The 27500-nt window shown below is 39.7% G+C and overlaps 1 protein-coding gene across 1 annotated transcript in view; it reads right to left on the bottom strand.

Moving 5' to 3' along the window:
* The window catches only part of exosc9 (exosome component 9), an 85038-nt gene that overhangs the window by 38041 nt on the left and 19497 nt on the right, over window positions 1-27500 (bottom strand). Inside the window, exons 6-7 of the mRNA XM_039751146.1 lie at window positions 19624-19706; window positions 10601-10733 (exon numbers count right to left, since the gene is read on the bottom strand). Of these exons, the coding sequence (XP_039607080.1) occupies window positions 10601-10733; window positions 19624-19706 (216 nt within the window). The remainder of the gene's footprint in view (window positions 1-10600; window positions 10734-19623; window positions 19707-27500) is intronic.

The following is a 27500-nucleotide window of genomic DNA, read 5'->3' as shown; positions in this document are numbered from 1 at the left end:
TATTTAAAGTTAGCTAAGACTCGGCACTTAAAAGTTTCTCTCGCAATTTCGCTGAGTTTGTGCCAAACACCACCCTGACCATCTCATCTTCGTCTGCATAAGCACAGTCCTTCACCCATGAATATTTAGCGGCAGTGTTTCTATTGGATTGCCGCTGATGGATGGCCTTATATGGGCAGGCACTAAATTACGTGGTCCGCCTCCCACGGCCATCGAGCTGACGTCTATTACAGTAAATGGAGAAAAAAATGGGTTCCTACACGGGTATATATACAGTATATCTATACTAATAAAAGGCAAAGCCCTCACTGACTGACTGACTCACTCACTCATCACTAATTCTCCAACTTCCTTTGTAGGTAGAAGACTGAAATTTGGCAGGCTCATTCCTTACAGCTTACTTACTAAAGTTAAGCAGGTTTCATTTCGAAATTGTACGCGTAACGGTCATAACTGGAACCTACTTACGTACATATATACGGCCATAGCCTGCAGCTAGGTTGCCGTGTGAGGCGGAGTTGCGTTCCCCCATCATCACGCCTCCCACGTAATTGAGTGCCTGCCCATATAAAGCCGTCCATTAGCAGCACTTCAATAGACACTCTGCTGCTAAATATTCGCGGGTGAAGGACTGTGCTTATGCAAACGGAGATGAGATGATCAGGGATAGACTAGTGTTTGGCACAAACTCAGCAAAAGTGCAAGAGAAACTTAAGTGCCGACTTAAGTGAAACTTGCATGCCGGCGTAAACGATATAAGGCACCGACAATCAGAAATCCTGAAGGCTGACTTCGCAGCTCTGATTAGAGACACGAAGGAGAGGACCCCATCGGCAAAGATCTTCGTTTCGGGTCCACTACCTCTCGTCAGACGATCCAACGAGTACTACAGTCGTCTGCTAGGGTTGAACAACTGGCTACAGGGTTTCTGCAAGAAGAAGGATGTCGGCTTCATCAACAATTGGAATCTCTTTTTGGAAAGGCGCGTCTCTTCAAGCGTGATGGCCTGCATCCGAACAGTTTCGGCGCCCGGGTCCTCTCCGAAAACATATCGAAGGTAATTCGTTTTTCTTGACTATCTATCTCTGCTCTTAACCCCTTCCGAAATAATACTGCTGTGCCAGGACATGATGAATGTTTAATAGAGTCTTCCGTTAAAGTTCACACCATTAATACTGTAATAAGCAATCTCAATGCACGTAGAAAACCTAGGAAATACGGCATAAACTCCAATAATCTAATTAAAATCACTATTTTAGAGGAACAATGTATTAAAACTATAAAAACAGATCGCAGATTAAACAAAAATATACACAGAGCGGCGCTAATAATAATAATTTAGTTCCTATTCCAAATAACAATAACGCACATAGTACTCATCTCTGCACCTCCGAAACATTAAATATGGCACTATTAAATGTCAGAGCTTTAACTAACAAAACGTTTTTATCAACGATCTTATTAGTGATAAAAAATAGATCTTATTGCACTAAATGAAACATGGCTGAATTCAGATGCGCGTCAGTTTTAATCGAATCTGCCTCCGGATTACAGTTTTACTCATGCAAACCGCCAGGGAAAAGGGGGCGGATTGGCTAACATTTACTCGAGCGATTAAAATGTAAAGATGTCAGTTTTGGTAAGTTCAAGTCCTTTGAGTATCTCGCCGTTGTTATTCATGGAGATTCTCAAGTTCTAGTACTATCCGTGTATAGACCTCCTAAATATAACGTCGTTTTTGGGGAATTCTCTGACTTAATGTCAATTTTAATTACTAATTATGACACACTCCTAATAGTTGGCGACTTTAATTTTCATATAGATAATCAGTGTGATCTAAAAGTAAAAGAATTTATGAACCTCCTGGATTCTTTTGATTTGAGACAACTCATAAATCAGCCTACACATAAAGCAGGTCATACATTAGACTTAGTGATTACTAAAGGACTGAAAGTTGATATAAAACAGATCATTGATATTGGTCTATCAGACACATTTTCTTCTACTTTTAATATAGAAATAATGATAAAAACACTCATGAGAAGCATATTGTTAAAAACGCTTCTTTGATTCGCAGCAGCTTTAAAACTTACAAACATTTTAAGCAATCAGTCCGTTTATAGTGCCAGCTATAATAGCGAGGACAATGTAAATAGTAAGGTGGAAAGATTTAATTCTAAAGTGAGAGCTGCTGTTGACATAGTTGCACCTGAAAAGACAGTGAAAAAATCTTCTAGCATTGGTATACCATGGAAGACCCAAAGAGTGTCTGATTTAAAGAGAACATGCCGTAGAGCTGAGCGTCAATGGAGGAAGACTAAACTTACTATCCACCACGAAATATTAAAAGTCAAAATAACAGAATACAATAACACTGTCCGTCTTGAGAGACGCTGCTATTTCTCAAGATTATAAATAACAATGCTAGTAATCCTAGAGTCTTATTTTCAACAATTGATCACCTACTAAACCCAGGTAGCTCAAAGGAATGCCTCCTAAGTGCTTCCAGTGAAACCTGTGAGGCTGTCGCTGTATTTTCAATCAAAAATTAATGATATTAGAAATAACATAGTATATCTCCCCAACACTAAGGATCCCCTAAACCCCAACATCCTGTTATAAACAAATTAAACTCTTTCACTAGGATAGATTTACCTGATTTACAAAAAATAATATCTCAATTAAAACCCTCCACCTCGTCCTTGACCCGATACCAACAAGGTTTTTCAAAGAAGTATCAGGCGTGCTAATTGATAATGTTCTTGACATAGTAAATTCGTCACTAGATACTGGGGTCTTCCCAGACTGTCTTAAGACTGCTGTAGTTAAACCCCTACTTAAGAAACATAATCTTGACCCTCGCTCTTGAAAATTTTAGACCCATCTCTAACATGCCCTTCTTAAGTAAAGTTCTAGAGAAGGCAGTCATTATGCAGTTAAATGACCACCTAAATAAACATGCTATTCTTGATAAATTTCAGTCAGGTTTTAGAACAAATCACAGCACAGAAACTGCACTCGTTAAAGTAGTAAATGACTTGCGGGTAAATGCAGACAGAGGCCATTTATCTGTTCTCATCCTCTTAGATCTGAGTGCTGCATTTGACACCATTGATCACAACATTCTTAGAAATCGCCTTAGTCAATGGGTGGGCCTCTCTGGCAGTGTCTTAAATTGGTTTGAATCCTACCTGACAGGGAGAAAATATTTTGTTAGTTGTGGGAATTACAACTCGAAGACACATGATATCCAATATGGTGTTCCACAAGGCTCTATCCTGGGTCCGCTGTTATTCTCAATCTACATGCTTCCGTTAGGTCAGATTATCTCAGGGCACAACGTGAGCTACCACAGCTATGCTGATGACACACAGCTGTACTTATCAATAGCACCTGATGACCCGATTCTATTGATTCACTAACACAATGTCTGACTAGTATCTCAGAATGGATGAATAGTAATTTTCTCAAGTTAAATAAAGAGAAAACTGAAATTTTAGTGATCAGCAATAATGGATACAATGAGGCTATTAGAAATAAACTGGATACATTAGGATTAAAAGTCAAGACGGAGGTAAAAAGCTTAGGGGTGATTGTTGACTGTAATCTGAATTTTAAATCACATATTAATCAGATCATTAGGACAGCATTTTTCACTTAAGAAACATAAGTAAAGTTAGACCTCTTTTATCACTGAAAGATGCTGAGAAATTAGTTCACGCGTTTGTTTTCAGTCGACTAGATTACTGTAACGCACTCCTCTCAGGACTACCCAAAAAGATATAAATCGTTTGCAACGAGTGCAGAATGCAGCTGCTAGAATCCTAACTAGGAAAAGAAAATCAGAACACATCACCCAGTTTTGATGTCACTACACTGGTTACCTGTGTCATTCAGAATTGACTTTAAAATTCTGCTTATGGTTTATAAAGCCTTAAATAATCTCGCCCCATCTTATATATCGGAATGTCTGACACCTTATATTCCAAATCGTAACCTCAGATCCTCAAATGAGTGTCTCCTTAGAATTCCAAGAACAAAACTTAAAAGAAGTGGTGAGGCGGCCTTCTGCTGTTATGCACCTAAAATCTGGAATAGCCTGCCAATAGGAATTCGCCAGGCTGATACAGTAGAGCACTTTAAAACACTGCTGAAAACACATTACTTTAACATGGCCTTTTATAACTTCATTTTAATCGTAATTTAACTTAATCCTGATACTCTGTATGTTCAATTCATCATAACAACTATTCATGGTGGCTCTAAAATCGGTACTGACCCCTACTCTCTTTTCTGTTTCTTTTTCCGGTTTCTTTGTGGTGGTGGCCTGCGCCACCTCCACCTACTCAAAGCTTCATGATGCTCCAACAATGATGGACGGATTAAAAGGAAGAAGTCTACGTGACCATCATCATCATCAAGCCCTTCCGTGAGAACCCTAAATCCAAAGAGGACTGTTTCATTTATGTTAGGTAGAATGCCCAGAGGGGACTGGGCGGTCTCATGGTCTGGAATCCCTACAGATTTTATTTTTCTCCAGCCGTCTGGAGTTTTTGTTTTTCTGTCCCCTGGCCATTGAACCTTACTCTTATTCGATGTTAATGTTGATTTATTTTTTATAATTATGTCTTTCATTTTTCTATTCTTTAATATGTAAAGCACTTTGAGCTACTGTTTGTATGAAAATGTGCTATATAAATAAATGTTGTTGTTGTTGTTGTTGAGACTGAGCTAACATTAAATGAAGCCGTGGACATCACAAGATCGCACAAGATAGCACAAGCACAGCAGAGAACCATCGATGCATGTATTCTGAGCGGCACACGTGAACTGACTGTGAACGCAGTACGCAGACAAGAAGCACGAGCTCCAAAGAGCGATGAACAAAAAACGCATTACACAATTGAGACGGCAGCAATAGAATATGAAGCAACTGACACATACATGCATATTCATAAGTTCACCTACTGCGGAAACGAACCACACGGTGGAAAAAGTCAATGTCCAGCTAAAGGAAGACAGTGTAAAAAATGTGGTAAATTGAACCACTTCGCTAAAGTTTGCAGGACTGGGAAAGGTAAACCCATGCATGCAGTGTGTGATGTCTCAGATAAAGAGGAAGACAAGCTGTTTATTGATGCAGTAAGAAAGGAACAACCCTCTGAAGCTGAACAAGCCTTTGTAGACATATCAATAGGAAAGCAAGGTGTAAAGCTTAAGTTTAAATTACATTCATAGACAGTCTATACCACAGGTGTCAAACTCCAGGTCTGGAGGGCTGCAGTGGGTGCAGGTTTTCTTTCTAACCCTTTTCCTAATCAGTGTCCAGTTTTCACTGCTAATTAACTTCTTTTCCCTCTATTTTAATAGCCCTGTTTTTAAGGATTAAGTCTTAAGTATTAAATAACAGCCAAACAGAAATGAGATGTGAAACGAGCCAACAGATGACCAGCTAAATTGGGGCTTCCAACTCCAACCAGTTCCTTAATGAGAAGCTGATTCTTGCTGTTAATTAAACCCGTTAATTCAATTCTATGCCTTGTTGCTGCTCTCTTCTTGTCACAGCAGACATTTCCAAAACTGTTGATATTCTGTTTTTTTCTAAGAACTCCTAAAATATTTTGGTAACCTGAGGGATCAGCCTTACTGAGACCTACATCTTTATTTTCAGATTTTGTTTGATGGGTACAAGTGAGCTGGTCATGTCCTGCTTGTTTTATGTCTCATTACTGTCCGGCTGCTAATTAAGGAAAAAACAACTAAAGGGCCCGAGTCAAGCTAATTAAAGCTGAGGCTAAAGAAGTTAATTAGCATCAAAAACTGGTCACTAATGGCTAGAATGAAAACCTGCAGCCACTGTGGCCCTCCAGGACTGTAGTTCGACACCCCTGGTCTGTACTAATAAAGGCAAAGCCCTCATTGACTGACTCACTCATTACTAATTCTCCAACTTCGTGTAGGTAGAAGGCTGAAATTTGGCAGGCTAATTCCTTACAGCTTACTTACAAAAGTTAAGCAGGTTTCATTTAGAAATTCTACGCGTAACGGTGATAACGGTCGACAACGTCCACCTGGCGACTTCCCTGCGCCAACTGAAACTAATGTATGTACTTATTTCGGTGGTATGATGCCACTGTTGGCCACCATATTGAACTTTCCAGCGGTCTTAGTTACCTATGGGCCCATCTTCAAGAGATTTAATAAAAATTTAAAGGCAGTACTTTGCCACTGCAAAGTGCGGGTATTTTGCTAGTGTGTATATATATATATATATATATATATATATATATATTGTGGAGGACTGCCGGCTTTGTGTTCCAGTCCTCACCCCCAGGCCGCCAGGAGGAGCTCTCCCAACAGCATGATTGTGCCCTGAGGTCCAGCAGGGCCTCATGGACTATGTAGTGTTTATACACAGCCCTGCTGGATACCTTGGGGGCCACAGGGAGTCGCTGTAGGGGGGCTTATGGGCTCTTAGGTGCCCTATGACCCGGGAGTGTGTCACGGTCACGTGACAGGAAGAAACGACATGCTCCCGGGTTGAAGAAAAGGACTGTTTAACCTGACCAGGAAGGAATAAGGGACTGTGGTCTGATTGGGCAGGAACACCTCCGGGTCAGGGGCTATAAAAGGACTATGGGCTAGTCCAGACACTGAGCTGAGCGGTAGAGGGGCGAAGTGTCTGGACTAGTGTCTGTGTGGAGTGTGCTTTGTGCACAGTATTGTTAATTAATAAAAAGTCTGGGACTTTTACCTGGTGTCTAGCGTGGTACCGGAGGGTTCAACGGAGCACTAGCGCCCCCTACTGCCACACTGGCGTAGTTGGCAGGATTCTCTGGCCGTCTGTTGGCAGGGGAGCTGCATTTAAAACAAAATTTGTGTGGGTAGACAACCCTAGGAAGGTCACGCGTCAACGCACGGAGGTGCAAATACCACCCACTACCAAGAGCGCTGCGAGTGCGAGCCTGATTCTATTTGGAGAACGATGGGGAAGTACGGGAAAAAAAAAAGGTCAGTCCCAGGTGGGTACAGTATCTGACGGACGCCGAGATGACCTGGACGTACCTGAATGGGAGCGAGGAAGACCGGGCGCTAATTCGGGCTGAGCAAGCCCAAGTGGCGCAACAGTTGGGACGCGGACAGCTACTGAGCGCGTCGGACTCCCTAGATGGATTGGGGACTACGCCGCCTAGTCCGGAGGTAGGTGCAGGGAAAGCGCCCAAAGTGTCGGGCTGTTTTTTATCCTGTTTTGCAGACGCCTGCGTTCAGAAAATCCGCGGTGTGTCAGACACCTACATCATGTCCCGGCAAGATGGCCGCGTTTCCCAGAAAACAAGCCACGATGCGAGACGGCTAGCGACGCCCCCATATGAGGACAAGAGCCTGGTTACCCGCAGTGGATGCCGGGAAGGTGAAGGACGATCGGAGTCCTCCGGGGTGGTCGTCCGTTACCCGACGAGTCCGAGCCTCCGGGAAAAGGAGGGGAAGGCGAGCGAAGCAGCGCCAACGAAAACCGCTGCCAATGAGCAGCAGGAGATGTCTGAACGGCCCTCCGTTGCAGTAGGAGGGGAGGAAGACAGTCAGCCAACAACGGCCAGCCGACCCCTGGAGGACTCCAAGAGCCTTTGCGCGACCCAGCTGAACACGTGCCAGGAGGGGACGTGCTCATTGGTTCCTGGCTGGCAGGTAAGGAAGAGGCGGAAGCAAAATTACAGCCGGCCGTATTAACTAACTTTGCGGACTTACGGGGTCTCAAGAAATACCTCGAGCCCCTGCACCTTTTCTTGCAGGAATTAAAAGAGCTGAAGGAACGAGTGGAAGAGCTGGGAGCGACGGCCGAGGCGCCGCTGAATGGTCTACTGGAATATCTATGGCGACTGGGTCGTGAAGCTCCTGTGGTGATCGATGCGGGAATACAGGCGAGTCCGGCCCGTATCGTACAGCATAAAGGGACACAGTGCGAGACGGCACCGCAGTTAATAAGTAGCGGATGTCAAAGCACCGTGTGCCTAACAGATTGTGGCACGATGACTGAACGGTCGCGGAGAGGAACGATCGAGCCGGGGCATGCGTATGACACGGCCTTCCGGAGCGGTTCAGGCCTCAAGACCCCGACCGGTGTGTTAAGTGGATTGTCTTTGGTGACAGGAGGGCTGGGGGAAGCGCTGACCACAACGGTGCAGCTGAACAGTGCTGTTCATCGGAGCGGAGTTAATGAAGCCGCCTCCTAATAAATGTAGGACAACGGGCGTGCAAATAACAAAGAGGCTCTCTTTTTTCCATAGATAGCCTCAAGCTGAGCACAAGCCCCAGATTAAGCAGGAGATCCCCAAAATAAAACGTGGGTCTCCTGACATAACAGAGAGAAGAGCTGAGAGCAGCAAAGCGGCCATAAACCCCTCCTTGGCAGAGAAAGGGGCGGAGATGACGCTGACGGAATTCCCGAGGCGTTTCTGGTCTCGCAGAGGGAAACAACCAGGAGGACATTGTCGGTGTTACAACTGTCGTCGGCCGGGCCACGAGTGGCGAAATCGTTCCTGGAGGACAGGGGAGCGGGCGGATAAAGGATACACCGTTACCCCAAGGTTCGCTGGGAGGCATGGACAACGCAGCCAAGGACGCTCTGCCCCAGTTGTCGTCGCTGGGGGGTTTGTGGGGAATTGTGGAGGACTGCCGGCTTCGTGTTCCAGTCCTCACCCCCAGGCCGCCAGGAGGAGCTCTCCCGACAGCATGATCGTGCCTCAAGGTCCAGCAGGGGCCTCATGGACTATGTAGTGTTTATACACAGCCCTGCTTGATACCTTGGGGGCCACAGGGAGTCGTTGTAGGGGGGCTTGTGGGCTCTTATGTGCCCTATGACCCGGGAGTGCGTCACGGTCACGTGACAGGAAGAAACGACATGCTCCCGGGTTGAAGAAAAGGACTGTTTACCCTGACCAGGAAGGAATAAGGGACTGTGGTCTGATTGGGCAGGAACACCTCCGGGTCAGGGACTATAAAAGGACTATGGGCCAGTCCAGACACTGAGCTGAGCTGGGAGGTGTTATATATATATATATATATATATATATATATATATATATATATATATATATATATATATATATATATATATATATATATATATATATATATATATATATATATATATATATATATATATATATATACACACACACCTATATAAAGGTGCATCTCAATAAATTAGAATGTCATCGGAGAGTTTTTATTTATTTATTTCAGTAATTCAATTCAAAAAGTGAAACTCATATTATATTAGATTCATTACACACAGAGTGATATATTTCAAGCATTTATTTATTTTCATTTTGTTGATTATGACTTACAGGTAATGAAAAGTCAAAATTCAGTATTTATCAGTTTTATCCAAGAAGAGGCACTGCCTTTCTGTAAAAATGCACTTTTGTTTTCTTTTACAAGCATTTTATGAGCATTACCATTGATATCAATCGAACACTTAAACTGCTGCATGCAGGAGTTTTCTAAAATGCTTGCTGCTAAAATAGTCAGGTGTGAATAGTATTGTTGAAAATAATGGCTTATAACTTTACAAGCAGTTTTGTCTAACGCTAAAACACTAGAAAAATGCTTAGGTGTGAATGAGGCCTGTATGTTAAAAAGAATAGACAGAATATGGATCCTTAATTAAATTAACTAACTTTACTGTGATATAGCACACTTGTCATTTAAGAGACTGACAAATTTAGAGAAGTCGAACCCTTTTTTGGCAAAAAAAAAAAAAAAAAGTTTTCATAACATCCACAATATTGTTAATTTTAAATGTCTTGCTTTCAATTGTCTTTTACTAGGTTACAGTGAACAATGTAGAATTTTATGGACTTTCACTTTCAGAACTATAGCCATATGTGCAGCACATATCCATTCCACTTGCAACTATGCTTATTGACAACATTATTATGATTATGATATTATTATGATCATTCACTGGTACATATCGTACTGAACATAAAAACAGTCACACCAGCACTCTTGCTAATTGCAAACGAAAGTTATATCAAATTTAATGTTGCTCAAAAATAAGTTCAGGTTTCAAATTATTCGTTAATTCACCCTGTCTTTCAACTATTATATTCTTCATCATTCTACTATATCTAAGCAACAATTCAACCCTGCTGCCTTCAGTACCTTATATATCTAGTTTAACTACAACTATCCCCTTGAGGCTTGAAAACCACTACAGTATTTTAAGACAGGCAAACTCTGCTCTCATATTCTCTTTATTAATAGACCACTGATTTCTGAAGTATGTTTATCATTGTTAAGACCTTCACATTGATAGTTGGTTATATAATGTTTCCAAATAAGCTTCCATAAAATCCTTAAGTAAATTACCAGTGTGCATATTTCACCCTCGATCAACAACGGCTGTATTCTTGCATTACATTTAGCTACAATACAGGTGAACATAAAAATGGCTATAATATGCGCTAGAAGGCAGGCATGAAAAGACATTTCAATCTGTTTATGTTATTAAATACTGAAAAAAGTGTTAAAACAAATAACAGCTTTTCCATTTACACAAAAAGCTATAACTGTATTAACTAATGATATATCTTACCTGTTCTTTTAAGAGCATGATTCCTCCACTTGACTGAATTGTACATATCTCACGGTGCTTGTTCATGGCAATGACTAATAATCCATCCATTACCCTCTCCTCACGTTCATTTGGGTCCACCAATAAGAAGGTCCTTTAAAGAAAGCCAACACCACTGTTCAAGGACAATTCATTTTGAAATTCTTACATTATAAAACGGGACTTCTATGCCCCAACTTTAACATAAAAAAAAAATCAGAAAAAATAAAATTTATATAAATTTTCATGTATTTGGCTTATGCTTTTCTTTAAAGTAATATACAATGTACTGAATAGATCTCAGACCTCTGCCATATTACAGTCTGTAAGGACACTGCTTGTTCACATACAATATTTTAGTAATTAATAATGATATACTGTCAATATTTATTCATTCAACAAGAATGCTCTGCATTTGATGCTAATAAATACAACTACATTTTGTTGTAAATATCTATGTAATAGTATACTTGTTGTCAGTCTATATACAGTGCTGTTATTATTAAAGCCTAAAAACTACTGGATTGTATCACGTTTGCCCTTTCAAAACATGTAAAATACTAAAAAGTCAATCTAGACTACTGCATTTCTTGTGGAGTCTATCTTTTAATGGCAATACTTCAGGTAAAATGTCTCCTGGTAGTATTGAGAAATGGCCGAAATTAAAGCCAGGAGCAAATGCAAGACAGGATGTCAGACCATCTCCGGATGCACCAAGGCACACACCAAAATAAATTGATTTTTCATTTATTTTTGCTGCAAATTTTAAAATGGTTCTTTGTCATGGTTACTACTAGATGATTTGTTTCAGATGCCCCCTTTTGAGTTTATTACTACTGCTTTTTTTGGGGGATTTTCTTACCACTCCCAGGAAGATAAAAGACACACCCTTTTTTTTTTTACATAAAAGAGAATGGCTACTGCATATATGGATAGGAAATTAAAATCTGCATGCAAGGAACCATCAAAATGCCGGTCTAATCAATGAACCATCAAACTAGACTACTACTACTACTCTCATACTCAGCTAGACAAGCTGTAGCAAACTTCCACATTGACTTGTAGGAACCACCCATTCTGTGTTCAATCCAGTATGCTGCTAGGATATATATCTGTCCATAAATAAGTATGACAATAGTGTCTGATGAGCAGACTGCAGAAAGGCAACGTTAAAGCTAATGTGCAGATCAAAATACTCAGTGGCTCCAAAGTATACAGAAATATTGACTGGATTCGACTTCTCTTACACCTTCATCAACTCTTTCCTCTTGCTTGGATGAGACTGAGGCCTGGATGTCCAAGAACTCCCTCAAGATGAACAGCACTAAAACTGAAGGTCTTTTAAATTGGCGCCCCCCATCAACTTCGTTCCTCTGTAAATTGTATTTCCTTTTCTGACCATACTATTACCCTCTCCCCTTCTGTTACAAATCTGGGTGTCAAGTTAGACTCCCATCTATCATTTGAGGCACATGTCCATCACCTTTGTAAAATTGCATTCTTTCTGAAACATAGCCAAACTCCATCCCTACCTCTCCCTCTGTGATGTTGAAAAACTGGTTTAATGCCTTTGTTTCATCCAGGCTGGATTATTGTAACACACTCCTCATTAGGCTCCCCAGCAAAAGCCTTCAAAATCTCCAACAAATTCAAAATAGTGCTGAAAGAAACCTGATGAGGGTGCGGAAATATGAACACATTTCACCAATCCTTCAGTCACTTCATTGGCTCCCTATCCACCTCCATATCGAATACAAACTCTGTCTGATCACTCACCAGTGCATCCACGGAAATGCTCCACAATATCTGAAGGAACTCCTAATACTACAATCCACTGCAAGGACCCAACGTTTTGCAAATACCCACCGCCTTCGCCCCCCTGTGACCAAACTTCATACAATGGGTGACCGAGCCTTTGCAGCCGCTGCTCCATGGCTCTGGAATGGCCTACCAGAGAGTCTAAGAACACAGCAGACTGTGGGCTGTTTTAAAAAACAGCTAAAGACTTTTCTATTTAGGAAAGCATATTAACATAAATGCTAAAATTATTGTTGTTTTATCTCTGTTTTTATCTGGCTTTGTCTTTGTTTAAACTTTTTATGTAGCACTTTGAGATTTACTGCTAATGTAAAGTGCCCTATAAATAAAATGAATTATTGTTATTTATTATTAGATTGCACTAAGTGAAACGTGGCTTAGCTCAGACGGCGCCGCTGTTTTAATCAAATCTGCGCGTCCGGGTTACAGCTTTACTCGCACGGATCGCCGGGGTGGTGGGGGTTGTGGGGGAATGGAATGAGAAAAAGGGGGTGGGGGGGTGACTTGGCAAACATCTATTTCTGCCGGTTAAAATGTAAAGATGTTAGTTTTGGTAAACTCAAGTCCTTGAGTATCTCGCCATTGTTATTCATGAGTAATTTTCTCAAGTTAAATAAAGAGAAAACTGAAATTTGAGTGATTGGCAATGATGGATTCAATGAGTTTATCAGAAATAAACTTGATGCATTAGGATTAAAAGTCAAGACGGAAGTAAAAAAAACTTAGGAGTAACTGTTGACTGTAAACTGAATTTTAAATCGCATATTCATCAGACCACTAGGACAGCATTTTTTCACTTAAGTAACATAACAAAAGTTAGACCTCTTATATCATTGAAAGATGCCGAGAAATTAATTCACGCTTTTGTTTTCAGTCGACTAGATTACTGTAACGCACTCCTTTCAGGATTATCCAAAAAATCATTTGCAACAAGTGCAGAATGCAGCTGCTAGAATCCTAACTTGGAAAAGAAAATCTGAACACATTTTTCCAGTTTTGATGTCACTACACTGGTTACCTGTGTCATTCAGAATGGACTTTAAAATTCTGCTTATGGTTTATAAAGCCTTAAATAATCTTGCTCCATCTTATATATTGAAATGTCTGACACCCTATATTCCAAATTGTAACCTTAGATCCTCAAATGAGTGTCTCCTTAGAATTCCAAAAGCAAAACTTAAAAGAAGTGGTGAGGCGGCCTTCTGTTGTTATGCACCGAAAATCTGGAATAGTCTGCCAATAGGAATTCGCCAGGCCAATACAGTGGAGCACTTTAAAACACTGCTGAAAACACATTACTTTAACATGGCCTTCTCATAACCTCACTTTAATTTAATCCTGATACCCTGTATGTTCAATTCATTATAATAACTATTCATGGTGGCTCTAAATTCCGTACTAGCCCCTACTCTCTCTTCTGTTTCTTTTTCCGGTTTTTTTGTCCACCACCACCTACTCAAAGCATGATGATGCTGCAACATTGATGGACTAAAAGTCTACATGACCATCATCATCAAGTCCTTCCATGAGAACCCAAAATACAAAGAGGACTGTTTCATTTATGTTAGGTAGAATGCCGAGAGGGGACTGGGCCCTCTCATGGTCTGGAATCCCTGCAGATTTTATTTTCTTCTCCAGCCGTCTGGAGTTTTTTTTTCTGTCCTCCCCGGCCATCAGACCTTACTCTTATTCTATGTTAATTAATGTTGACCTAATTTTATTTTCTTACCGTGTCTTTTATTTTTCTATTCTTCATTATGTAAAGCGCTTTGAGCTACATTTTTTGTATGAAAATGTGCTATATAAATAAATGTTGTTGTTGTTGTAGATCATATTTACGCAGAAAAAGATAATTCCAAACGTTTCACAAAGTTTCTAGTACTACTGCAGTTTTATACTTTACATAGGGGGAAAAAATCAACCAAACAAACAAACAAAACAAAGTATTTTTGATGGAGTTTTATTGCAGTCTGAGATTTTTTTCCTCAGGTGAATGTGGTATCCATAAATAGAAAAATCAATAAAAAAACAACATATTGTTTGTCTAACTTTCCCAATTACGTCAGTTTTATTAAACAATGTATATTACAATAATGTACTCAATTAGAACAAAATAGTGCTTGTAATGTATCAAAGTCTCCCTGGTGATTTACAGTACTTTTCTTCATTATGATAGGGACAATAAAAAATATTGTAAATATCTACAATTAATAAGCCATGGACTTTCCATGGTTGTGGGTGGTACATTTTAAAACTAAATATCTGAATAATGATAAATATTGACTTAAAAAGTGACACACTTTTTGAAAAAAAGTACACTAACTGGGCAGTACCAATTTGTTGAATGTTGACAATTGGCTACTGTGTGTTGTTTTTTTAAAATGCAAGATGTACTTAACCTCGACTTCGCAAATTGCCAATGGTGAACTGCCAAATGTCATGAAATAGTGAAAAGCAAATAAATATAAACACAATATTTTGTGAATGTGTGGGCAATGGTGCCATGCAATGGGCTGACTGCTTGCCCAGGACTGGTTTCCACCTGATGCTACCAGCTTAGGCTCCAGTCCCAATGTCTATGTACCAGACTCAGAGTTAAGTGGATTTGATGATAAACAAAACTCTTGCTTGGAATTAAAACTCAATTAAAATCTAATCACCTTTAGTCTGCATACTATCTATTGATTATATCAAGACATTTTATTCTTAAATAGTTGTGCTACCCGTATAAGACAAGTTGAAATCTAAGTAATCAACATAGACCTCAGCATTAAAGTTTGCAGTGCACGTTTATTGGAATGTATTTTGTTATACTTGTAGTAATAAAATGCATTATATTAATCATTCCAACAGATGGCATATCGCAGCCATTTGTAGTAAAAAAATACATTACGACAAATGTCCGTGATAGGCCACCTTTTAGAATGACAAATGCCAGGGATACGTCAGTTTTATAGGCCGTTTAGTATGGGATTTATGAAAGCAGTGTTAATGTTTGTGATATTTCATTAGTGGGAATGGAAGAGAGATAGAAACCAGACGGACACACAGTCACTTATCCTTTTATTAAGATGGATTATCTGACCAGTTATTAAAAATTAGGATCAAAGTAAATGTAGACAATATCATATCATCCAACTTTCTAACATGCCATTATTTATAAAACCTAGTACTTCATATGCTGTGCAGAACGCGTCAAACATGTTGCTATTCATTATCCATATTTCTGTTTCATAAGCTATTATTAATAAGATGCCCTCCATACTGCTGCTTCTAGAGCAGCAATTGCATTATAGTGCATTCTGATCAATTCTACAAAGTCTGCCATGGGAAGTAATGCTTGTTCTACATTTTCATGCTCACTTGTCGGAAATAGCTTCATTTTATTCAGATGTGTTCCTGTCATTTGTGCTCCCAGATGCCATCTGCTGGTTAAAATATCTGAAGTACCTCCCAACAACACAAAAAGGGTAGAATCATGCAGTCTTCAAAGTCTGAATTCTACCAGGGCTCCTCACATCTTATGAAGACCCTGACATTATTTTCTGCTCATTACGTTGTTGAAAGGGCTCGGATATATAACAAATCAGGTAATTTAAATGTGCCGGGTTTGAAAGTTGTATTTATCTAATAGAGCAAATAAATAACACAATTAAAAAGAATTTACTGAATACAAATGAAATAATGTGTTGTTTTTAAAACTACATAAACTCATGGACATTGACAGCTTGTAAAGCTTCTGTCTTAGCTGCCTGAAAATTACTCCTAAATCATCCTGTTTTTGAAACAAGTTAAAACTCTAAAAAGAATACTAAGCATCCCAAAATCTAAAAATATTCTGAAATAAAGATTAACTGCATTCATTTAAATTAGCACATTACTCATTCAGAAAATAAATATTTATAACAAGATTTCTATATAACATGCAATTCTCTTATATCTTGTAATAAATTCAGTTGATTGTGGCATAATGATTTCTCTCCAAAAGAAATGCAGTTAGGAAAGCATAATGCAATTGTGAAAATGTATACCTTGTACATACATGGCAGGGTAATATACAATACAGTAATGTCATTGTATAGCAGGCAAACAGAAAAGCTGCAATTCAGATTAATTAGAAATAAATGAAAAGTCTAAAGATATATATGCACCAAGTCCAGTCGACTAAATCATGATTGGATGTTTCTGAATGGCAAATTGCTGCCAGAGAAGTATAATGTTGCAATACACGCAACCTACATTTTCTAAGCAATAATCATTTGTATCTGTTCGAGTAAATCCAGTAAGGTTTTAGAAACAGAGGAAGCATTTAAATTAATGGATAAATATTTATACTGTTGGGAGATTTTATTTCAAACTGAAGGACTTATTCATAAAGCATAACAGGACTTTGGAAGCTAATCAACTGTTAATGACAAGCATACTTTCAATTTTTTTTATATCCAATTGTTTTAAAATACAGTTTTAAACACCTAGTACAAAATGAAGTGAACTTCTATTTACATAAAATTCTATCAAGATTTTTTTTTATAATTTGTAGAGACAGGAAGCCCCGTTGTACTGCATTTATTCCAAGGATTGTCTTGAAGATTACTTATAGGCGGCAATGAATTTCAATAAATATCACAGTGATGTGTATTTAATAAGCATTGCACACACAAACATTACTTGCTCATTAAAGATTATTCTTTTCTGTACAACACAGATTTCTATTTTATACTATTATGTTTACTATTACACTACATTGACAAAAGTATTGGGATGCCTGACCATTATACCAACAGGGACTTTAATGACATTGCATTCAAAAACAAACTAATATGGTGTGCTCCATTTGCAGATGTAACAGCTTCCACTGTTCTTGGAAGGTGTTCCACAAGATTTGAGGGTTTCTGTGGGAATTTGTGCAGATTCATTTTGTAGAGCATTTAGGAGGTCAAGCACTGATGTTCGATGAGAAGGCCTGGCTCGCAATCTCCGTTCTAGTTCATCCCAAAGGTGTTAGATGGGATTCAGGTTAGGGCTTCCTGTGGGCCAGTAAAGTTCTTCCACACCAAACCCAGCCAACCATGTCTTTATGAACCTGGCTTTGTGCACTGGGACACGGTCATGCTAGAATATAAAAGTTAACAGAGTTGCCAAAAATGTCTTGGTATGCTGAAGCATTAAGATTTTCCTTTACTGGAAGTAAGGGGCCTAGCCCAAACCCTGAAAAACAGACCCACATCATTATCCCTCCTTCACCAATCTTCACAGCTGGCACAAAGCAGGGCAGGTAACGTTCTCTCGGCATCCGCCAAATCCAGAATTACCCATCTGACTGCCAAACAGAGAAGTGCGATTTGTTACTCCATAGAAAATGTTTCCACTGATCTACAGTCCACTGGTGGCAAGCTTTACACCACTTCATCTGTTGCCTGTCATTGGACTTGGTGATGTGTGGCTTGCATGAAGCTCCCACCGCACAGTTAATGCCAGTGGAGGTTTATGGAATCAGCAGAGTGCCGGTGACTTTTATGCACCATGAACTTTAGCAGTCGTTGACAATGCTCTCTGACTTTATTTGGTCTTCTGCTTTGTGGCAGAGTTGCTGTTGTTCCTAAACACTTCCACTTTCCAATAATACCACTTACAGTTGACCATGGAATTCCCAGCAGGGATGAAACTTCACAAACTATCTTATTGCAAAGGTGGCATCCTATCACAGTAGCAGGCATGAAGTCACTGAGCTCTTCAGAATAACCCATTTTGTTTCACTAATGTTTGTAAAAGGAGACTGCATGGCTAGATGCTTAATTTTATACACCTGTGGCAATGGGCCTAATTGAAACACCCGAATTCAATAATTAAGAGGCATGTCCCAATACTTCTGTCCATATAGTGTACACACGTACCATATCCTGAGATATTAACAATAGATGGGCTTGCAAAGACCGTGCTTTGATTACAATAAAGTTTTCTGCCCACCAGTAAAATGGCCACTAGGTAGCCGCAACCTACATTTTAATTATTTTTTAAATTTCCAGAACAAAATCAGTCTCATTTCAGGCTTACTTCTTGCTTGATTATGCGCTTTAGCGTTTTGCATGTTCATTTGCCTTTTGTGATGTGCTTGACGCTTAGCAGACGTCTCTGCTGTCCTTTTTTTGTGTCATTATGGATGCTATCACTTGATTTCTCTTATTACTTAGCTGTAACATGTCACTTTGCAATCCTTTATGGCCAACCTGTTGCCTCTATCTAAATTGTATATTCAGGATTACATCTTGCTTGTCTATGCGTTTCAGAATCTTGTCTTCAAAACATAATCACCTTCTGCGGTGGGCCTGATGCTCAGCAGATGCTGCTGCTTTTCTTTTTCTTTACAGTTTGGCATAAACACATGACCACAGATCAAGTCTACCAGGGTGCCACTAGATAATTTTTTTTTTTTTTAATTTACAAGACATATCAGATTTGAAGCTTTCAATTAAGACAAAGATCAAGGTTCTATCCCTATTATTTCACAAGTAATCATGAGACAGATGGACACACACACACTCTCTCTCTCTCTCACACACATACATACATACATACATACATACATACATACATACACACATACACACACACACACACACACACACACACACACACACACACACACACACACACACACACACACACACAATGTAGTTACACGAGCTGTACCTTGAGTTTTTAAAATCTGTTGAAATGATTCAATAATCTGACTAGAAAAAAATTAAATGTACCATGACCCCAGCATCTCAACAATGAAAACACACAAACAAAGCAAACATATTGCAAAATACACTTTCTTTGACTTGGTCAAATAACTAAAGTCTCTTGTCAACAAAACAGCTTATTAAACTCTATTGAAAAGGGGTGGTTTTGCCCCAGACAAAGAATCTACACCTCATAATTACTGGAGGTTTTGGAAATTTGCAATTTAGGCAAATCAATATAGTTTATTAAACCTTTAGTATGCACTGTAATTACAGCATGTGTGAGTCTTTATGTGCACATATACAAAGCTACCAGCACACAAATGTAAAGAACTGTAGCTGCTGGTACTGCTTCATACTACTTCAATACATAGAATAAAACAAACTTAAAAGGACATTTTTCACATCTCAAATATACTACTTTCACATAACACAAACAGCTTTTCAGCAGCATATGCTTACCCTTGCTGGAAGAAGGAAAAACTAACACAGATAGGCATATGATGAATGCATAATGGAACTGGGTCACGTTCATCCAAGCTGTACTGCGAAAACAGATGAGAAACAGCATTGAGAAACATAAGGAAGGTAATGGCTGTAAAATTTACAAATACAAATCATTGAATTATACATTTGTTTAGGGAAAATAACTGTGAATATAACAAGTTCGAAAGTGAAGCAGTACTAAATTTTACTACAGTATTAAAACAAAAAAAAAAAAAAGTACTAACTAATTACCCAAGATAAAAAGGCTTCAACAAGAAAAAGCGCACGTGTGATGCCTTTTCCATATTTATAACATACAACTTACAGAGAGGATTCCTCTTATTTGCAGCACAAACTGGGCCACTGAAGCCAAACCAAGATAATTTATTATTTTAGTCTTAGCCGCTTACTCAAGGAGACTCTTTTCCTCTATCTTTACTAAATGTTAATAATAAACGGGCTAACTTAGTTCAACACTTTTTTTAATTAAAAATTCCATTGCACATCCATCTATTATGTCATAAGTTTTTTTTGCTTTGCAATGAATTAATGTCATCTTAAATTTCAGAGTCTCAGAGGTTTATTAGGCTCTTCTGTGCCTCACCTTCTCTACACAGTAGTACTGCTTAAATGTCTCTGTATCTCTTTATGACAAGATTATAAAATAAAAATAAGACAATATATTGCAAACGCACAAGACAATAAATATTAGAATTAGCCACATTTAGATAAACTACAGCAAAATATACATAAGGCCCATAATATACACAATAAGCAAAACCAAAACAAAACCTAAGATTTTTGTATTTAAAATAACTAGTAAAATACCCATTAATAATGAAAAAAAACAAAATACAAAAAAAGGTACTGTATATTACCCAGGCTTAAATTTAAATTACTTTATTATTTGTTTACAATGTTTTTACCAAAGGCACAATTGTTCGATAAAATATCCCCGTGTTCCTTTGAGCTGGTAAGTGGATTTAGACAGTTTCATGTTTTTTGCTTCTTATGAAAGCCACCATTGCTGAGAAGCAAGTTGTGGTGGTGTTGAACTACTTCTTTTGGGTGCCTGACTAAGCTTCCTTTTTCCTTTGAGCTTTCTTTTTAGCTGGTGCATTGGTCTTATTTTCTGTGCTTTGTACTTATGAGACAATAGACTGGGACCTTCAACTGCATTCATTTTTGATTAGCCTTAATCCTTGGTTAAATAAGATATCCCTTTGATGTCAGCATTACTGCTTTACAGCTTTCCCAGTATAATGTTATGAAAAGTTTTTCATTTTCACAGTTCAGTTTCAAAAAAGAAATAGGAGTTATGCACAGACATAATGAAGCAAATTAGATATCTGTAGTAATTGTGGGGATATACATTTTAGTAACACCCATATATATAATTCACTAAGGCAAGACAACTATGGAAAGCACTCCGGAAGGGGCGTGGATTCACTGAGCCGCCGACAAGTAAGACACCGATGGCGCATGCAGGAAGGAGCCACGCCCACCAACTCCAAGACCATTGGATACGACAACAACTTGCAGAGCCACGCCCACCAACTCGGTTGCGACGACACAGAAGAAACGGCGTCATTTATATTCGTCTGTCATAGAGGCCACATGCACCTGCACGTTGACTGTTCATAGAGGCATGTTTCTCGCAGAGGTAAATCGCCATATGCAGCGTGTAAAACGGTTTGTGAGGGGTATCACATGGGATCTTTAAAACAATCCTTTACAACTGAGGTTAAAACACAATGAAGTAAGCAGTCTTTAAAAACCGAGCTTTCGGTTATGACGCACGATCGCGTGCACCATAGCAAACTGTTTTACACGCTACATACAGCAATTCGCATCCGCAACAAACATGCGTCTTCTTAGATGCTCCTGCAGAAATACGGAAGACGTTTCCCTGCCCACTAACACTCCTTTTTCACCGGCCCGCTTCTACCCTCACTCTCTAGGCATTCATACTGCCTGCCCATGTGCCCGGACGCAAAAAGGACGCCCCTTTCATCTGTGCTAGGAGTCCACATGCACGTCTAAGCCACGTTGACTTTTCATTATTCTTTTCGGTTTCGACACCCGACCGCGTCCACCATGAAAAACCATGCGAAAGGAACAACGAAGCCCCGCCCAGAAACTCTACCCATCCTCCCACGTGCTCAGGAACACACCTCAGACCATTGCCCGCCAAATCAAACAGCTCATCAAACACATACTCACTCACTTTGGTCTGTGCTGCGGTCCAAACCCAGCTGTGAGCCACGCTGACTATTCTTTTGCCCTCCATGGCTACCGCTTCAAATGTATTTCATGGAAACAACACTTCTTTCAATGTTATAGAAATTCCTGCTTCAGGTAACTGTTTGTTTCGGTCAGTCGGGTTTTTTTGGAGAAATGTCATTGACGAAACTGTTGCTCTCAAACTTTGTAACATGGCCGTTACCTTTGTTTGCCAACATTGGGATAACTTTGGCGACGTGGTGTCCGTTGTTCTTAGTCTCAGAGGCATTGTTATACAGTCTGCTCAACAATACGCTGATTACATGAATATGTCCGGAGTCTGTGGTGGCGAGGCAGAAATTGTGGCAATGTCCCAAATCCTTCCAGCTACTATCAGCATTTACTTCCAAGAACGTCCTCATGCCTCTTCTCGAGTTTACAATCCGGCCCAGCGTCTCTTCATATCCCTGCTCATTAGCGGTTCTTTGGATCATGGGCATTACGAGGTTCTCATGCTTCTCAAATACCCACGTGATTACCTTCTGGTGACATCTTTTGACTCTGTCTGTATGTGCACACAGCGTGCACACCCACTTGCTCGCCACACTAATGTGACGTCACCTGCCCACTCTCCTCTCTGAAAAACATTTAAAGACACCCTCCCCTGAACACACGCATTCCACACAGGACTTTCAATGCACCTTTTGTTCCAAAAGCTTCAGAGTGGACAGATATATGAACGCACATTTGAAAAAACACAACACTAACCGAATGATGCAATGTGAACATTGCCAACAATGCTTCGAGACAACTCGCGCTCTCAAAAAACACTTACGAACTCATTCCACTCTCACCTTCAATTGCACATTTTGTAACGAGGACTTCACAGGTGAGATGGATCTCCACAACCATATGCAGATCCATTCAACGCAAAGATTTGTATGCAAAATTTGCGACAAGCACTTTCACGCACGCTTTCAGAATCCACGGTCAAATTTATCACCAGGTCTCTCCTTTATACAGTAATCCCTCGCTATATCGCGCTTTGACTTTCGCGGTTTCACTCTATCGCGGATTTTAAATGTAAGCACATCTAAATATATATCACAGATTTTTCGCTGGTTCGCGGATTTCTGCAGACAGTGGGTCTTTTAATTTATGCTACACGCTTCCTCTGTTTGTTTGCCCTGTTGATTTCATACAAGGGACGCTATTGGCGGATGGCTTAGAAGCTACCCAATCAGAGCATGTATTACATATTAACTAAAACTCCTCAATGCTATACGATATGCATCCCGCACGGAGCTTAATTGTTTACTTGTCTCTGCCTCTCTCTCACCCTCTCTGACATTTTCTGCACCTGACGGAGGGGGTGTGAGCAGAGGTGCTGTTTGCTTAAAAGATACTGACGCTCCTCTAAAAAAATGCTGCTTTATTGCGGTGCTCGGCATATTTAAAAGCACAAAAATTGATTTTTTGATTGTTGCTTTAATCTCGCTCTCTCTCTCTCTCTGACGTTCTCTGCACCTGACGAAGGAGATGTGAGCAGAGGGGCTGTTTGCACAGAGGCTGTTTGCTTAGAAGATATTAACGCTCCTTTAAAAATGCCGCGGCAAACTTAAAAGCACAAGTATTGATTTTTTGATTGTTTGCTTTTCTTTGCGAGCTCTCTCTCTCTCTCTTCCCCTGAAATTCTCTGCTCCTGAAGAGAAGAAGATCTATTTGCATTCTTTTAATTGTGAGAAAGAACTGTCATCTCTGTCTTGTCATGGAGGACAGTTTAAACTTTTGACTAAAGGGTGTTATTTCATGTCTAGAGGGCTCTAATAATGTTAACAGTGTGGGAGAGTTTATAAGGGCTTAAAATATATAAAAATAACTACACAAACATATGGTTTCTACTTCGCGGATTTTCGTCTATCGCGGGGGGTTCTGGAACGCAACCCCCGCGATCGAGGAGGGATTACTGTATAACAATCCTGACACGTCACCACAATACGGTCACCTATATATCTTCGATTCTGCTGAGGCTACCAGTCAACGTTTGCAAAAAGAATGTAATAGCGCTCGCAGTGACATTTTGTTGCTTCAACTAGACAACATGATACACCAGGTTAATCCCGTCGCAAAGTCTTACATGCAAATGCATGACATTATCACTCACGGTTACTCTGTTACTGCTGTACGAATGGTGTTCATGGAAAATCCAGGTCTGGATATGAGAAGGTATAACGCCCCGTCCTTTCAAACTGATGTTGCTGCTTTGTAGGTGAAGACGGGGAACTTCCTGCACAACACGACATTTACATATTATCAAGGGGAGATGCTTGCAAGCGTATCTCTGTTTTCAATATGAACTGTGATGGTTTTTCCACTGCTATTCCCTTTCGGAGATCCAGGCTGGCACATACAATTAACCCATGTTGAGTAAAAGCGAACCGCGAAAAGAACGCGAGTCACAGCTCCAATTTTATGCTTTCAAGCTTGCCATGAGATCTTCATTTAGTGCCTTGCATTCCAGTGGCAAACTCTTCCAGCAATACATCGTCGACGCATCTGTCAGAACAGAAGGCGCGCATCTACATTTCCTTCGCTCACATCAACAAGATTGGTCCGCCAGTTTTCAGTCACGGACGACTGTGTGTTGGTTCGTTCCGTGCATTGTTATAATGTTGCATTTCTTGCTGATTTATTACAATACCGATTTTTCAAATGTTAATTTTCTCCCTGTGCTTAAAAATCACTAAAAAACCGGCCTGATTATGCGGCGTATGGTATGCCGCGGGTTGGCTAGTTTGTTTTATTTAAGTTAATTACTCTTGTATTCTTAAGTTGCACAGCCTTTGGTCAAGATTCTTTCTATTTTCCAGTTATTTATTTTATGTTTTAGAATACCACATTCCAGGCTCTAGATAGTGCCAAAATATGGAATGACAACATTTTTTAGAGTTAAAATTGAAAAGGCATAACATCCACTTCTCCGTCCTCTGGAATATGTATAAAACATCAGAAAGCCTATCCACTATTTGAGCCCTTTCTGACTGTGTCTGATGAACTCTTAGTAAAATAAAATGGCAATGTCAGAGGAAATATCCATCCATCCATCCAATATCCAACCTGATATATCCTAACGGGGGTCATGGGGGTCTGCTGGAGCCAATCCCAGCCAACACAGGGTGCAAAGCAGGAAACAAACCCCGGGCAGGGCACCAGCCCACCACAGGGCGCGCACATATACACACACAAGGCACAATTGCCAATGCACCTAACCTGCATGTCTTTGGACTGTGGGAGGAAACTGGAGCACCCAGAGGAAACCCATGCAAACACAGGGAGAACACGCAAACTCCACGCAGGGAGGACCCGGGAAGCGAACCCAGGTCTCCTAACTGAGAGGAAGCAGTGCTACCCAGTGCCGCCTGTCAGAGGAACTAAGTACTGTAAAACTGAACATATTTCCATTAAGTTTGCATGCTTATGTATAAATACATACATAATCATATAAAGAATGAATGAAAAACTAGTTTTTCATTTTTAAAGTGCAGAATTTAGAAAGATCTGTGTAGCCGCCTTTGTATAAGGCAAAGTCAGGCACGGGTAAGACGCGTGTCAAAGAAATCTCTCAGTCCAAAAGTTCGTTTTTAAAAATATTTAGTGAAAGTTAAAGGCAAATAATCCATACAAGAATAAAAAGAAAAATAGTTACACACAAAGAATAAAGGCAAAAAAAAGGGAAAAATGTATCTTTTATAACCTTACTTTTTCTTACGAAGCTTTGGTTACTTCTGTACTTAAAGGTTATTTATTTCTTTTTCTGTATGCTTTAAACATACGGTTCAAAACTTAGATCTTTTAATTTATGAGTTACTTCACACTCAAAAGACCCTTAGGCCGTTGGCACTTAGATATGCGCCAGGCTCAGTGACGTGCGTAAGCACGAACGCGAGCACAGAAAAGAATTCTTTCAAGGACACGGTTAAAAAACCGTATGCCTCTATACCTTAAACAAGGCAAGGCAAAACACTTACTAAAGAACATTGTTTACTCAAAAACTATTAAGAAATGACAGGAAAATACCAACTCAATTCTATTCACGGGGGTTTTAGGAACCTCCCATATTTTATGCATTATCATCTAGTAAATATTCATACATTTTATAGAACTAGGAAAATGGCTCTTACAATCTGCATGCAGCAAATATTCAATGGACTTTTTGCTATCCTGCTTTTCATTTTCTATGTACAGTATCAGCCTAGCATTAAGTCATAGGCAGATACTTCAGCAGTATTAGATTTTTTACTCCTATCACTTTTTTGTAATAATCCAGCTGTCAAGATTGTTTCACTGTGTACTAGTGAAACAGGCCAAACTTTAAAAATCAATTTAAATAAAATAAAAAGGAATTTGTATTGAGAACAATTTAAATTGATAAGTTTCCTATCCGAGGGCATCTTGATAAACAATATTTTTGGTTTTGTTATCAGGGGCAAGGACATGTAGGTTTCTTGGGGAACAAACCCAAAAGAAAGCAACGTAAAGCTGACAGTGCGAAAAGCATGTAGAGCTAAGATCAACCTCTACCAACTCGAGTGTCTGTCCCCGGGCCTTGTTAATTGACATTGCAAAGCAAAGCTTCACCGGGAACTGTAATCTCTTGAATTGAAAGAGCATGTCTGTCGTGATTAGAGGGATTAAAAACCTCTTGCCAATGCCATATCCTGTGATGATTATCGCCTCTATGATGTTGCTATGAAGCTGACAGACCTGGAGATGAGTACCATTGCAAAGTTTGGGTGGTCCATACAACCCCATCTGACACGGCTATTTTCACATAAAGACGCGGTATAGCTCTGCAGTGTACTTGTGAATGCATTCTCATGCCAATGTTTGCGAAATGAAGTGTCTGCGTGCACTTTTCGTGGCATTACACGTGTATTTTTTGAGCATGCTCAATCACAGGAACATATGTTGATGTAAACGTATAACAAAACAAGTGCACTTTTATTCAAGTCTAACTGTATATATAGAAAAAAGAAAGCAAGTTACAGTAGGCAATTGATACGACAGCTAGCATGGTACAATGCGAAGAAGTGCTGATTTCCATTCCGTGCTATATAAAATCATCACATTCAAATATTAACAGTTCCCACACACCCAAGGACCGTCCTTCCTATATTTATGACACGTGTACTTGTTGCAGTGTATACACCTCCCTGTGCTATGGTTCCTATGCTGTTTCTTTTGTACTCCAGGACATGCAGAGGAGAGAATGGTAAAGAGCAGTAACTTCGGCGCTATATGCAATCATCAGAAACTCCCCATCTGCCTGTGTCGCTCAAACACAGGAACATATGTTGGTGTAAAAGTATAACAAAAGTGCACTTTTATTCAAGTGCACTTTTTCCATCGCCTTTTCCTGTAAGAAGCAATGAACACACTTCTCTCTATGCTGTGGTTTCTATTACACACCTGAAAGAAAGAGACAATATTGTATATGTGAAAACATCATCGCACTAATGCAATATTATTTGAAAACGAACAGCGTCAGATTGGGTGTGAATTTATGCAGGAACTGGAAATTCTCTGATGTGGGACCTTCCCCCAGGGAAGAAAGTACAGTGTCAGGTGCT

This window comes from Polypterus senegalus, chromosome 4, assembly GCF_016835505.1.
Source record: "Polypterus senegalus isolate Bchr_013 chromosome 4, ASM1683550v1, whole genome shotgun sequence".
Classification (NCBI taxonomy): Eukaryota; Metazoa; Chordata; class Cladistia; order Polypteriformes; family Polypteridae; genus Polypterus; species Polypterus senegalus.
The sequence above is the reverse complement of the archived record's forward strand: the minus strand, read 5'-3'. Positions and strand labels throughout refer to the sequence as shown.